The sequence below is a fragment of the Triticum dicoccoides genome, chromosome 3B (assembly GCF_002162155.2).
Source record: "Triticum dicoccoides isolate Atlit2015 ecotype Zavitan chromosome 3B, WEW_v2.0, whole genome shotgun sequence".
In the NCBI taxonomy this organism is placed as follows: domain Eukaryota; kingdom Viridiplantae; phylum Streptophyta; class Magnoliopsida; order Poales; family Poaceae; genus Triticum; species Triticum dicoccoides.
The window spans coordinates 696,262,196-696,275,493 of NC_041385.1; the positions used below are offsets into that span (position 1 = coordinate 696,262,196).

General features: G+C 41.4%; 1 protein-coding gene across 1 annotated transcript; it reads right to left on the reverse strand.

Moving 5' to 3' along the window:
• Window positions 1-3,264: 3,264 nt before the first annotated feature.
• LOC119277940 (KH domain-containing protein At1g09660/At1g09670-like) lies at window positions 3,265-8,182 on the reverse strand. The gene is made up of 7 exons (XM_037559289.1): window positions 7,654-8,182; window positions 7,079-7,164; window positions 6,274-6,419; window positions 5,461-5,577; window positions 5,254-5,370; window positions 3,924-4,067; window positions 3,265-3,840 (listed from the first exon to the last, which is right to left on the reverse strand). The coding sequence occupies exons 1-7, from the start codon at window positions 7,773-7,775 to the stop codon at window positions 3,688-3,690; spliced, it is 885 nt and encodes a 294-aa protein (XP_037415186.1). The 5' UTR covers window positions 7,776-8,182; the 3' UTR covers window positions 3,265-3,687.
• Window positions 8,183-13,298: the final 5,116 nt, after the last annotated feature.

Sequence of the window (13,298 nt, forward strand, 5' to 3'; positions counted from 1 at the left end):
AACCCTATCATGCCAGTTCTTCCTCTCCACTCGTCCAGTGAGAGCACGACCCTCGAGCGGTAGGGTTTTAATCATCCCCCAATCCAGGAGGGTCGTCGTCATCTCCCCACATGGAAGATGGAAACTGTGTGTCTCTGGCCGCCACCGGTTGATCAAAGATGTGAGAGTTGAGTGGACGAGCGTTGGTGGCTTACGCTTGAACTGTAGGACGTAATCCAACACTTGGGCTCTCCTGTAGAACGGCGCGTACCGGTCGTCGTACTCCATCTTAGCGTCGTCTTGTGACCCCTCATCCGCAGTGGCGGGATCATCTGTCAAAATGAAGAAGCAAATAATTAGCAACTTGTGTTTCATCAATTTGAAAGATTTGGTTCAAGAATGGTAATTACCACTCCATTCTCAATGAAACAGGCACGATGACCCTTATCGAACGCAGGGTCAAGCAGGGTATAGTTAGTGCCGATGTTGCCCGCAAGAGGTGACCTCCTAAATAAAATTGCATAAACATAAGCATACACATAATTAAAATAGCATAAGCATAATTCAACACACATTTGTGACATTTTTTATTCATTCATTTGTAAACATGATTCTCATAAGCATGATTCATTCATTCATTCATTTTGCATAAGATTGTTTTAACACTATTCATTCATTTCTTCAATTTGTAAAAAATAAGTAAATACTTACAATCTTTCTCCAATATCCACTATATGCATACAGTTGATTACAAAGGTTCATCACATCATGTAGTTCATTCCTTCAATAAGCATATCAAGATTCTTTTTAACATGAACTAGGGTTCATCATGTAGTTCAAAAATAAGTAAATACATATCAAGATGCATCACAAAGGTTCAAATGGTTGAGATGCATCACAAAGGTTCATCACATAAAAAAACCTATGAGTTCAATACTTCAATAAGCATATCAAGATTTTTTTTTTAACATGAACATGAACTAGGGTTCATCATGTAGTTCAAAAAAAAGTAAATACATATCAAGATTCATCACAAAGGTTCATATGGTTGATATGTATCAAGGTTCATCACATCAAAACAAACCTATGAGTTCATTCCTTCAATAAGCATCATATCAAGATTCTTTTTACATGAACTAGGGTGGGCGTGAATCAAATAATACATCGAGTCGGAAGCTATTTGAGAAAAACTAATTGGATGGATAGAATAAGCTTACTTTACTCGTTTCGGAGCCATTTCGATCCGCAAGAATGGCGAAGAAACGAGAGAGATCCGAGGGGGAGAGTGGAGGGGACGAGAGAGAGGAAGAACATAGAGGGCGGCGAGGTGGGGAGAGATGGGGAGGGGGAGGGCAAATCGGCATCAGGCTTACATGTGCCCCAACCCTGCCGCCAGACAGTCCGGCGGCAGGGTCTCACATCTTACCGTCGGACCCTGTGGCGGTAGGGTCGAGTAGAGCTCACGGCGGCCGTCAGTGCCTGCTGACGGGGATTAGTCAGCTACCGCCGCAGTTTCTAGCGGTAGCCTATGCATATCTACCGCCATGCTGTGTCGCGCTAAGAAAAATGGTCAAATGTAAAAAAAAATCGAACCGGAGTCAGATCCGGTTAAACTATTTCAAAAGGGTCAAATCACGAAAATTTGCGAGAACAAGATCATCGGAGATTCATCACCAAAAACACTACAAGTACCTCGCTGGCTGTGTTGTACTACTACTAGATGGTAGTGGTAGTAGAAGAAAGCAGAGGCTGACGAGGCCTACTAGAAAACCATTCTCGTCTTCTGATTCGAACTTTCCGCACGGGAGGACTACCACGCCAGAGGAGAGCAGAGCAGAGAAAGGCATGTGAGTGAGTGAAAGAAAATCTAGCCATGACGTTTTTATGCGAAGCTACCCTGGCAAAGGCTGCGGGCAGAATGATTGAGAGCTTTCCTCTTCCCCCCCCCCTCTCTCTCTCTCTCTCTCTCTCTCTCTCTCTCTGCCAGATCGGCCGCTTTATTGGCTGCCACCGTGCACATGACATGAGTCACAACCTACTACCTGCCACGGTCAAAACATGTGGTGGGAGTATTCAGGTTTGCATGCCATCATTTGGAACATGGTAACATGCAACCCGCCCAAAGGGTTCCAAAATGTACACGGGTCTCTTTGACTAGCAGGATTCTAAAAATGTAGGAATTTGAAATAAATAAATAAAGTGTAGGATTAGGAATTTGAATCCTACAGTATTTTTGCTTGTTTGATTGCGCCACGAGGAAAACAAAAGGAATCTTTTAAGGCCTCCTTTGGTTCAAATGATAGAAATATCATAAGAATAAGAAAGTCATAGAAAATGAGATGCCAATTTCTATACGAAAAGATATGTCATTTGCTTCATAGGATAGGAATTTTTTCATTAGGCCCGAGCCAATGTTTGTTTCCCTTTGAAATGAAAAGGACAGGAACCAATCCTAATAGGAATAGGAATCCAATCCTACAAACCAAAGAACACCAAAGGAAAATTCCTTGTAGGATCCTACCCTATAGAATTTCTATAAAATTCCTGTAAATCAAAGGAGGTCTAAAGAGGTTGGACTGGATACTAAAATACCGATGAAATTTAGTGCAAAATAATCCTTGGGAAAAGTTCCCATGGGATTCAATCCTATGAATCAAACAACCAATATAAGAAGAAAAAATCCCATGAATCCGAATCCTCTAGAATTCCTTTGAAAAATCTTCAAATCAAAGAGACTCTCAACGGATAACTACTTGGATATTGTGAATGGTAACCTAAAAAGTTAGACAAGTTTTCTATCTCTAAGATATTCCTGTCCTACGAACCAAAGAAGGCTAAAAGGTTGGAGTGGACACTAAAATTCCTATGGTTTTTTTTAACTGAAAACTTTAGTGTAAGGTAATCCTTGGGAAAAGTTCCCATAGGATTCAGTCCTATGAATCAAACAAACAATATAAGAAGAAAAAATCCCATGGATCCTAATCCTCTAGAAATCCTTCAAATCAGAGAGGCAGGCTAAACTACTTGGATATTGTGGATGGTAACCTACAAAGTTAGACAAGTTTGCTTGGATAATATTTTCTAGCAGGAGAAATTCTTCCTATCATGTTTGTCAGTATTCCCATATGCATCACAAGTACCTTACGACACTATGATCCTACAGTACTTGATACTGACCATCCAATTTCGATACTGCTACTTAGACAAAAAGGGCACTACTGCCTAAAGCCTAAAACCTAGGTTGGTACTTAGGCAACACGCCAAAGGGAGACAAGGAAAGGGAAATTATGAATGCAAATCAATCATTAACAGAGCCTGTCTGCCTGCCTGTCTAGTACTACCACTACTAGCACACAAAAGCACCAGCACATGACAATATCATATTACAGCTATTTTTTCCAGGCACACAATACCTGGCTGATTATTGTCCGACACTTGGATGGCCACCTGGCCTTGTTAACTTACCCCAAACCAATAAACAATGTCATTTTTTCCAAAGTCAGATTGCACAGAAAGAATAAATAATAGGAACAGCGTCAAACATCAATCAAGCCCACCGAGGATCATCATTCGCCCACGGACCCATCATACGGTTGGTAAAGCACGCAGATCATGACAGGCATAGGCCAGCACTCATCATCCCGGCAAATGCAACACCAATCATCTCCACCCTTGTCATCAGATTCAGACAGACCAAGTCTTTTTAGATCACCGCCCCGTTTTCGGACGCTTCATCCCGGCGGAGTTAAAGGGGGACACGCTCGGGCTAAGGTGGGGGCTGGGGCTTTCCTCCCTCAGAGTGCCATTCAGGATGGCCAGCTCTCTCAGCTGCTGCTTCTTGTAGTAGTCCATGGACTCATCCTGATCAATGACAGCACTGGTTAGAAAGGGCATGTCGAATCGTGGAGACAAATGGGAGCGAAACAGGAAACAAATGTTCTTACCATTGGTTTGAGAAGATCTTCCAGGATGGTCACAGCTTGGTTTAGACGCACATCAATAATGTCTGCTGGGAACTCTGCTTCCACAAGCACGTGCAGTGCCTCATTGAGGTGCTCATATCCAGGCTTATCTCTCAGCTTCTCTTCCTATATTACAGTAATGATATACTCATTAATTCATTCATATCGCTAGGGGGTACGGGAAAACAGAAATGAAGAAAAACATTACATAGTACATGTATCAAGAATTCAATGATCTTATTATGCAACAGATAAATACAAGAAAAGCCCAATGTCAAAGTCTATAACTAAAGAGCGAGGTATTTCATGTCCAAGGGTAACACCATAATACTGAAATGATGTTTGCATCAGAGCAATAAGATGCTACTATCAGATTTGAAAAGCCTACATTTGCATCTACAAAAGCCTATATATATACATATTACATGTATCAAGAATTCAATGATCTTATTATGCAACAGGTAAATAAAAGAGAAGTCCAATGTCAAAGCCTATAACTAAAGATCAAGGCTGATATAATTTCAAAAGCTTGTTTGCATCAGAGCAATAAGATATCAAATTTGAAAAGCTTATAAGTGCATCTAAAGAAACTTATATACAGCAGACTAGCATCAAAACCTTAAACAGTTAAGTTACAGGGTCAGTTTACTGAATCATACTATTGATAGATAGAATGTACATATATCACCAGGATCCAGACAATATCCAAACAATGAAGGCTAAGGGGAACAGAAAGCTAGAGAACTAGTGACATAAGCCACCACCCACCGATAAAAGAATGTTTTTACAGCAGTCACTAGTCAGTACTCACTGCAGTTAAACTATATATTCGAAACGTAGACCATGTCATCTCACAATGTCATTAACCTAGAGGCCCTAGTAGATAAACAACTAGAATGAGCAAGTGCTGGAACGCGGGTGGGCCACTGCGAACTCCAGCCACTGAGCTAGTGCTCAGTTCTCAGAATAAGCAAGTAGCAGTAAGTATGTACAGTAATAAAATTTGAATGATGAAATATCCGGAGGTGCGGGCTACGTGATAGTAAGTTCTAAATAGATGTCTCAATGAGAATCCGACAGTGTTACTAGTCCTAAAATAAGTTGGCAATCATTGCATGTCAATTAGGCCAGACTAAAGGTTCAGTTGTTTATGGTATTAGCGATTAAATATATTAGCCAATTCAACCAGGGAAAAGAATCTCTTAAATTAACTATGACAGTAACACATGGTATACATCCTAAAACTGTCCAATGGTTTAGCGCTGCTAAAATCAGGAACTGGAGAACAATACATGATAGTGTGCTCAGTTACCTTCACAGAGTCTTTAACTGATCCACGCCCACGAATGTAAACTCTGCATTGAGTCGTAGCTTCAACTCTTTTCAGGGAGTTTCCTCGTGGCCCCAATAGACGGCCAACAAAGTTGAACTAGCAATGGACAAAAGAGTGTAAATCATTCATGACAAGACACAGCACATTAATAAAGTGATAGAAAACCCTAAAGTAATGCATTCTTACGTTAGGATACTTGTCCACAGGAACATCTAGCCTCACAAGTTTCTTGACAACAGGAGTACCACCAAGTGCTGGAGCACCATTCCAGCTCATTGGTGATGCTTGCAGAACCCCCATATGCTGAAAAAAGAGACAATATTTTCTCCATAAAATAAATTAAAGATAACTTCCTAAGATAAGCAAGATCCAATATAAAGAAACTGTGTCCTTGACAAAATTAGTTGCAAGGGTTAAATCTGGATCAAGTAACTACAAGGCAATATTATAAATAACAAAGTGATTCTTTGTTAGTTGCAAGGAACAGATGAGTCAAAATGGACAAATAATATTCATCTGCCACTAACATAAGTCAGGTAATGGTGGGGCTGCATTTTCAATGATATTTTCTCCATAGAATAAATTAAGATAACTTCCTAACATAAGCAAGATCCAATATAAAGAAACTGGGTCCTTGCAAAAATAGTTGCAATGGTTAAATCTGGATCAAGTAACTACAAGGCAACATTATAAATAACAAAGGGGTCCTTTGTTAGTTGCAAGGAACAGATGAGTCAAAATGGAGAAATCATATGCATCTGTCATTAACATAAGTCAGGTAATAATGGGACTGCATTTTCAATGATACTATACTGGTACTGCGGTACATTACATTCCAGAAAACTAGTGCAAGGTTAAAACTGACTACATGGTATGCATAAAATATCCACAATCCATGCAAAATCTTTTCATTTTATCAGGGTAGCCATCCTATAAATGAAATTACAACATAGCAATTCAATCTCAACGGTAATCAGCGATTGCTTGAATCTGCATTACCTCTGCTTGCCTTCCTGACCATCCCTCCAGATCCATTGGTTGACCATTCACTGGGTGGCCAGGTAACCTTAACGGGCTACCATGCTCAATTCTCTCAGCATCAACAAAATTATGGTTAGGTGGCAAAGAAGATGCCCGCAAAATCTCTGCATTAAACAAACATGGTAATGATGAGGCAGTGAGTGAAATGTTTTTCAGTATATGATAGTACAATGATGAGAGTAATACCCTTGCCCTGCACTAAATTGGGGGCAGTAGGCGTTATATTTACAAATACGTCAAATGCCTTATTATCGCAGCAAGTAGAGACTTTCACAGTAAGAATAGGAATAAGCTACATGGCAACCATTCTTAATAGATATTTGTTGTCGATATAAAAAACATCAAATTCCAAAGTGTGAAGCCAATTACGAAACAGAGTTGGGAGGGCAAAGTTATTTATGGCCAAGAACTGGACAAGTTACCAGTATATTAGATCATAGGGTATATGAGAAATGTATTAACGGGAGATCTGGTTTAACTTGCCCGACCGACTAATAAATGATAACATTACCAATATTTTTGGACAGGAAGAGCATCATACATCGACAAAGATATATCAGGTCATCAAATTGTCATAGCAAGTTATAACCATTACTAACAGTCCATAACCTAACAGATTCAGGGTAAAACAGATTGAACTAAGCATAGCTATGAGTGATAGTGAGTGAATGATTGACTGCATCATGAACAACACATAGTATCTACACTGCTAAAGACCATATAAACAGGAAGAATCACAGTAGTGACTGAAAGAAAAATAAACCTTGGTTCAAGAGCCTGGTGCAGTAGGGAAGAACTTGAATGAATGGGCCTAACTTCTGCCTCTCAGCAAGCAACTCAGCCAGATACCTGCCGAAGAAACAAGCACATTAGGATAACACAGGTCACTCGAACTCTGTTGTTCACATGAGAGATTAATACGATATGACAGGAAGTACAATCATGATTTGAAGCATCTAAAATAACCAGAAGGCAGACCAAAACGATGTAAAAAAACTAGAACTTTTGATTAGATTTATACAACAAGATCCAGCAAGATGTAAAATTGTACACACGTCTATCAATAAATGACCAAATTATTACAGACGAATTTTTACATCAACAGGCTAAAAAAATAAATCTATCAACGAGGAGCAATCATCTAAATCCCTATCTCCACAGATCACTCCTCCATCACAATCTCAGCACTCGAAGAAGGCCGGAACCAGGCAGGAATCTCCGCCGGCCGCATCAAATCTCGTGCTTGACGGAAGATTCCGAGGTGGCTGGATCAAAAAACGAAAAACAAAAACTCGACCGGAAGAAACAAGAACAGGAATAGCAAAGCAGGAGCCCCACCTTTCTCTCTCAGAGGAGGCAGAGTACCTCATGGAATTGAGGTGGTGGTGATGAGGCGAAGAATGGACAGGGGACTGCGAGTACTGCTGCAGGTGAGACGGCGGCGGAATCCTGTCGTCCATGGCTACCGGCGGCGAAAGGAACAGACTCTACAAGATTCAGGGGAGGACCAAGAAACCGAGGACCCAAAAAATCGGAGACCCAAAGCAATCAAGAAAAGAAACCAAGAAGAAGAAGCAACTACTTAGCAAAGCTACGGTAGGGAGGGGCAATCCTGAGGCCCGGAAATCTAGAAGTGAGGAGGGATTGGCAAGGACCAGGAGGATATTTATAAGGGATAGATGGGATTGTTTAGCACATAAGAGGAAGGTAATAGATGCGCAATCAATGATCGGCGAGCCCAGGCTGTGCAGCGTTGGCAGCAGCAGCGGCAGCAGCAGCAGCTCGTGGTTCTTGCTCCTCCTCCCCTCCACAACACACCCGCAGAGGGGGGGAGAGCGGGGCGGGGTGGGTGGGGAGAAGGGGGCGGAGAGAGGGGAAGAGACAAACCCAAAGGAGGGCTTTGGATTCTCTCTCCCTGCAGTATTTGTCGCTGAAAATCACAGACGGTTTCCACCCCTGTAAATTTTCCTCCTTCAACGGTGTTGGGTTTCTTTCTTTTTATTTTCGGTTGGAATTTGGAGAGGGTTTATTGTTGTGCTAGGTACACCCAAGATAAATGGTTTGAAGGGAAAATGTACATGCCCTCCCCCCCAAAAAAGAGGGAAAATGTACATGAGATATGTAAAATATAAATTCATCGGGTGCTTTTCAAAAATGAATATGGCGCGAACTTTTGAAAAATAAGGAATGCCATGAGTTGTTATGGATAGATGAATATGGCGCGCCAACTTTTCAAAAATAAATGGATACCATGAGTTGTTATGGGATAGATGAAGATGGCGCGAACTTTAAAAAACAAGTACCCTGGTTACCGTTGACGCACTTTCGCGCGCGAAAAAATATTGTCGTTAATGTAGATATTCACTAATTGCTTGTGTCATTTGTAATCAATGTACACGAGTTCGAGCATAAACCTTTTTCGGAAGCGTATACCCGGGTTATCGTTGACGCACTTTCGCGCGCAAAAAATATTGCCGTTAACGTAGATTCTCACTAATTGCTCATTTCATTTGTAATCAATGTACACGAGTTGAAGCATAAATCGTTTTCCGGAAGCGTATATGTGTAGGATATCACAATTTCATCGAGCGTGATCATTGCCCATGTGCTACAAAGTAATTAAATATAATCCATTGAATAAAACCCACGAGAACATATGTTAGGTTTCTTTTTTTCATTGACAGATGGTCAAGTTTTTTTGAAATTTTTGGAGAGGATCTATTTGTCATGCTAGGGACACACTAGAACCTTAGAAGAAGAGGAGTACATAATAAGATATGTAAATATAAATTCACTTAATACTATGATGCAATCTAGTCGTTATGGGATAAACGAATATGGCGCGAACTTTTAAAAAAGAATACCACAATTACCGTTGATGTACTTTCGCACGATTTTTTTATCATTAACGTAGACACTTACTAATTTGATCACAAGTTTCTTTCGTTGTCGGCGTTGGGCTTCTTTCTTTCTATTTTCATTGAGGGGGTGCATTGTTGTGCTAGGTGTACATCCATTGGAACTTATTTGCGATAAAAGTACACAAGACATGTAAAATGCATACTCACCTAGTACTATAACACATTCAAGTCGTTACGGGATGAATGAATAAGGCGCAAACTAAAAAAAACGAACACCATGATTACCGTTGATGTATTGTGTGCAAAAAAACCTTCGCTGTGAATCAGTGATTTTTTTTTCTTTGCGAGGTAATCAGTGATCGAATTGGATACTCACTAATTTGCAATCAATGTACTCAAAGCTGGCGCATACAACCTTTTTTGGAAGTATATACGTGCTGGATATCACAATTTCATTGATTGTGAAGATTGTGCATGCGCACCCTTCGTCCGTAAATATAAATCTTTCTAAAGATTTCAATATGAATCACATATGAATGTATATAGACGTAGTTTAAAGTGTAGGTTCACTCATTTTGCTCCGTATGTTGTTCATATTAGAATCTCTATAAAAGGACTTGTATTTAGAAACTGAGGAAGTAATTAAATTAGAATCCATTGGATTTGATCGTGATACGCCATCAAGATAAAAATCGAAATCGAAATCTCAGATTGTGAGCACAAGTTTTTTTCTTTCTTCCTCGTGCTTTCCGTGCGGTGCAAAGAAGGGTGGCTCTTTGTGTGCGTGCCCCTAGCCCGGCCACGCTGCCGGTAAAAAAGATGCCTCCTCACGGAATCTTGGTGGCCGTTTGCGGCGGCGTTGACTCCTGTAGAAACGGGCTGAATCCGGGCGGTGAAACCGGCCCGCTCCCTTCTTTCGTCATCCAGGCCGCCCGTCTCCTGCCAAAAGGCCCTCTCGACGTCCAGGGAGCTAATTTAGGCAGCTCCGCCAATCATTGGAGCACGGAGGCCAGCCAGCCAGCCAGTCAGCCAGTCACCAGTCAGCCAGCCCGCCAGGCAGGCAGGCCGACTGCCACCTGGCTCTACCAAACAATTTCCCCCCTACTTTTTAGGGGAGTATACCAAGTCATTATTTTCTGCCCCAAAAATAGGAGTATTCTGCGCTGCGCGGCCGCCGCTTTCTTGGAATTGGCTGTAAACAACCGCCGAAATGCGTACGCATTTTTGCGTGATGGCCGCTCGTTCGTTCGCTGCTGCCAAAGTTTGTACTGCTGTCTGGCGTGGCTGGTTCCAGTGAGCTGGTCCGGTTGTCATCATTGATTTTTGCCCGCGGGATTAAAGAAACGCGGGTGCGTGTATACGTAGCACGTATACGCCAGAGACAATCGGGCGATGCAAAGATCGCGGTAGGATGTAGGCTTGTTTAAAAAAAATTAGTGTTAGTATAGTTTGTGTTGGAATATTTTTTGGAAGATCGTTCGTGTTAGAATACTGGCGCACGTGGGTCGGGCTGGGGGCAGCGGCCGCTAAGGAACACGAGTTCCAGTTTGGCTTAACTTGTTGTGCTCAACAGCCATGAGGATGAGGTGGGGGTGTGATCGATTTGTACCAACTGTTCCTTGTTAGTTTTTGTTTTTGTTTTTTGCGGGAGACACTCTTAGTTTTCTTTAACACGTTACAAATGCAAATGTTTACACACACACTTATAGTCACCCTTAAGATTGACAGAAGTCTTCGTAGTCGACGGGAACCTCTTCTCCCACAAAACAAATATCGTTGAAAAGCCTGAAATAAATCTAGGAAAATCCTAACACCAGTGCCAAGTCTATGACTTGTACCATGGTGGGGCCTTCCACCACATGGGAGCTAACCATTTGAGCTACGCTCAATTTGCCATGGTGAGATTGTTTTAGCATGGGCCAATTTGATCATATGCCCCACATTTGTTGAGTCCGGGCCAAATGCCCTATTTTACTTTGTAATTGATTATATGCCACATGTTTGCTCTATATCTAGACAAAATGCCACATATTAAAAATAACCATCTAGCTTTAGTGAACTACTCTAATTAGAGATGAGAAAGGACATATTTGCCCCTGCCCAAAATGCAGACCCCGAATAAACAATATGCAACACAATTGGCATCCCTAGGCACAAACATCCTCGTAAAACGAAGCGACAACCGCCGAGGAGCCCTCCCCCCCCCCCGGTCCGGGTGCGCATAGAGGTTTCAATAACCTTGTAGACATGGGATGGGAACAATAATGTGGTGAAGACTCGACTCATTTGCCCATTCAACTCCTCTCCTAACGTGCATGGCTTTTGTTGTAATCACGTCAACTGTATATAAAATAGGTTCATTGCAAGCAACCATAAATCTCCCTGCATCCTCCCAAGAAACCACTCAGGCCTCCAGATAAGGAATTCATATCAAGAAATGCATCAACATTAATCATAGCGAATCCCTCCTTTGGTTTCTTCCAGACACTCATATTGCTAGGAATCCCCTTACAAGATGCTTTAATATTGCTATTTGTAATCAATTAGATCAACATGCCCACATGTGACAGAGAAAACACTTGCTCACCATGGACTACATATCTTCGGCACCACCATATATGCCATGCTGATGTAAGGACAAGATCTTTGATATTAGATGAATCATAGTTCAATGGCGCTAACTCCGGCATATAGAGTAATTTTTCGAGAACTACACTTCCATCCCGGTCCACTTGTAAAGTCATGTCATTCATATCAGCTACATCCAGCATGTTCCATGTCTCCCTTGCATTCACACACTCAAAGAGTGTGTGCTTTATATCCTCACAATGTATATCATCAAGGGCATTGGCTAGACACGGAGATATGTATGTTAGACAATAAACTAAAGCAAGGCAAGATCCCATGCAATATTTCCATGTAATTTTTTTAACTTTGCAGCAACCAAACATTTCCATATGTTTTTCCAAACGGGGTTTAGCAATGATCTAGTGGCAACTTCAAGGTTTGTTTCTTTTTCTCCAAAATGATGTAGCCATTTACCATGATATGATGACAACAAATAAGTTATTCTTCGACAACAAAATCCTGAAGCCCATGTTACCCATCTTTGAGTTAATAAGATCATAAACCGCACCTATAAGGCTTCTTCCTTTAGGAGTAATCAATTTCCCATTTGGACTATTCAACACCCAATCATCATCTCATATGTTGGTCAGTGTTCCCTCTCCGACATGCCAAATACATAGACTATTAAAAGTTTTCACTCCGGCTAGGATACACTGCCAAGTGAATGATGCACCACTTTTCATCTTTGCATTCAAAAGTTCTCCATCAAGATAATATTTGGTTCTCAATACTATTGCACATATGGACTCAGGGTCACAAAGAAGGCGCCATACTTACTTTGACTACATGGCAGGATTAAATCAATGTGGGTCATGAAAACCATCCTCCCCTTGGCTTAGGAATACATAACTTCCACCAGGTAAACCAGTGCATCTTCTTATGGTTGACATCATCCCACCACCAGAATGCAAGATTGCATCCATGATTCCTTTACGACTTTTTTGGGAAGCTTGAATACATATATCACATATGTTGGTATGGCTTGAACCACATATTTCACTAGCACTTCTTTACCTCTTGATGACATGATTTTTTTCCTTTCCATTCACAAATTCTCCCTAGCACCCCCTCTATTAGATGCATAAAAATGTCAGTTCTCTCATCACCCACCATCGTGGGCCTTGGCCCCTGGCAGGATAGGTGAGGAATCACTCTTGATATGATCTATTAGGGCCTACAACTTCGCCAAAGCCGACTAGCATCCCTTTCCAATGCATTTTTTTCAAACAAAGAAGACTACTAAACTAAAGAATTGAATTCGCTTTCCGCGGTGAACTGGCCGTCACATACCTTCATTTTGTCTCATGTGTGTTGAACATTGCCTTCCTCCGTTCCAACTTCATTGATGTAGGTAGGGCTAGGCGGAAAAGGGTCCCCTCTTGCCTATTAGTAAGCGGGCATTCGATTCCACCGGGGTCTTACCATTCCTACTACTTCTCGTCCTGGGGTTTCCATGATTGAATAAAAAAAGTACAGGTCATATCGGTCAAATTA

Bases quoted from the DNA above. Each gene is read 5' to 3' on its own strand.
- LOC119277940 (XM_037559289.1), bottom strand. From the start codon at position 7,775: ATGGACGACAGGATTCCGCCGCCGTCTCACCTGCAGCAGTACTCGCAG. The intron at 7,165-7,653 runs GTGGGGCTCCTG...TTTCTTCGGCAG, and splicing joins GCCTCCTCTGAGAGAGAAAG to GTATCTGGCTGAGTTGCTTG. The intron at 5,578-6,273 runs GTAATGCAGATT...CTCTTTTTTCAG, and splicing joins GGTCAGGAAGGCAAGCAGAG to CATATGGGGGTTCTGCAAGC.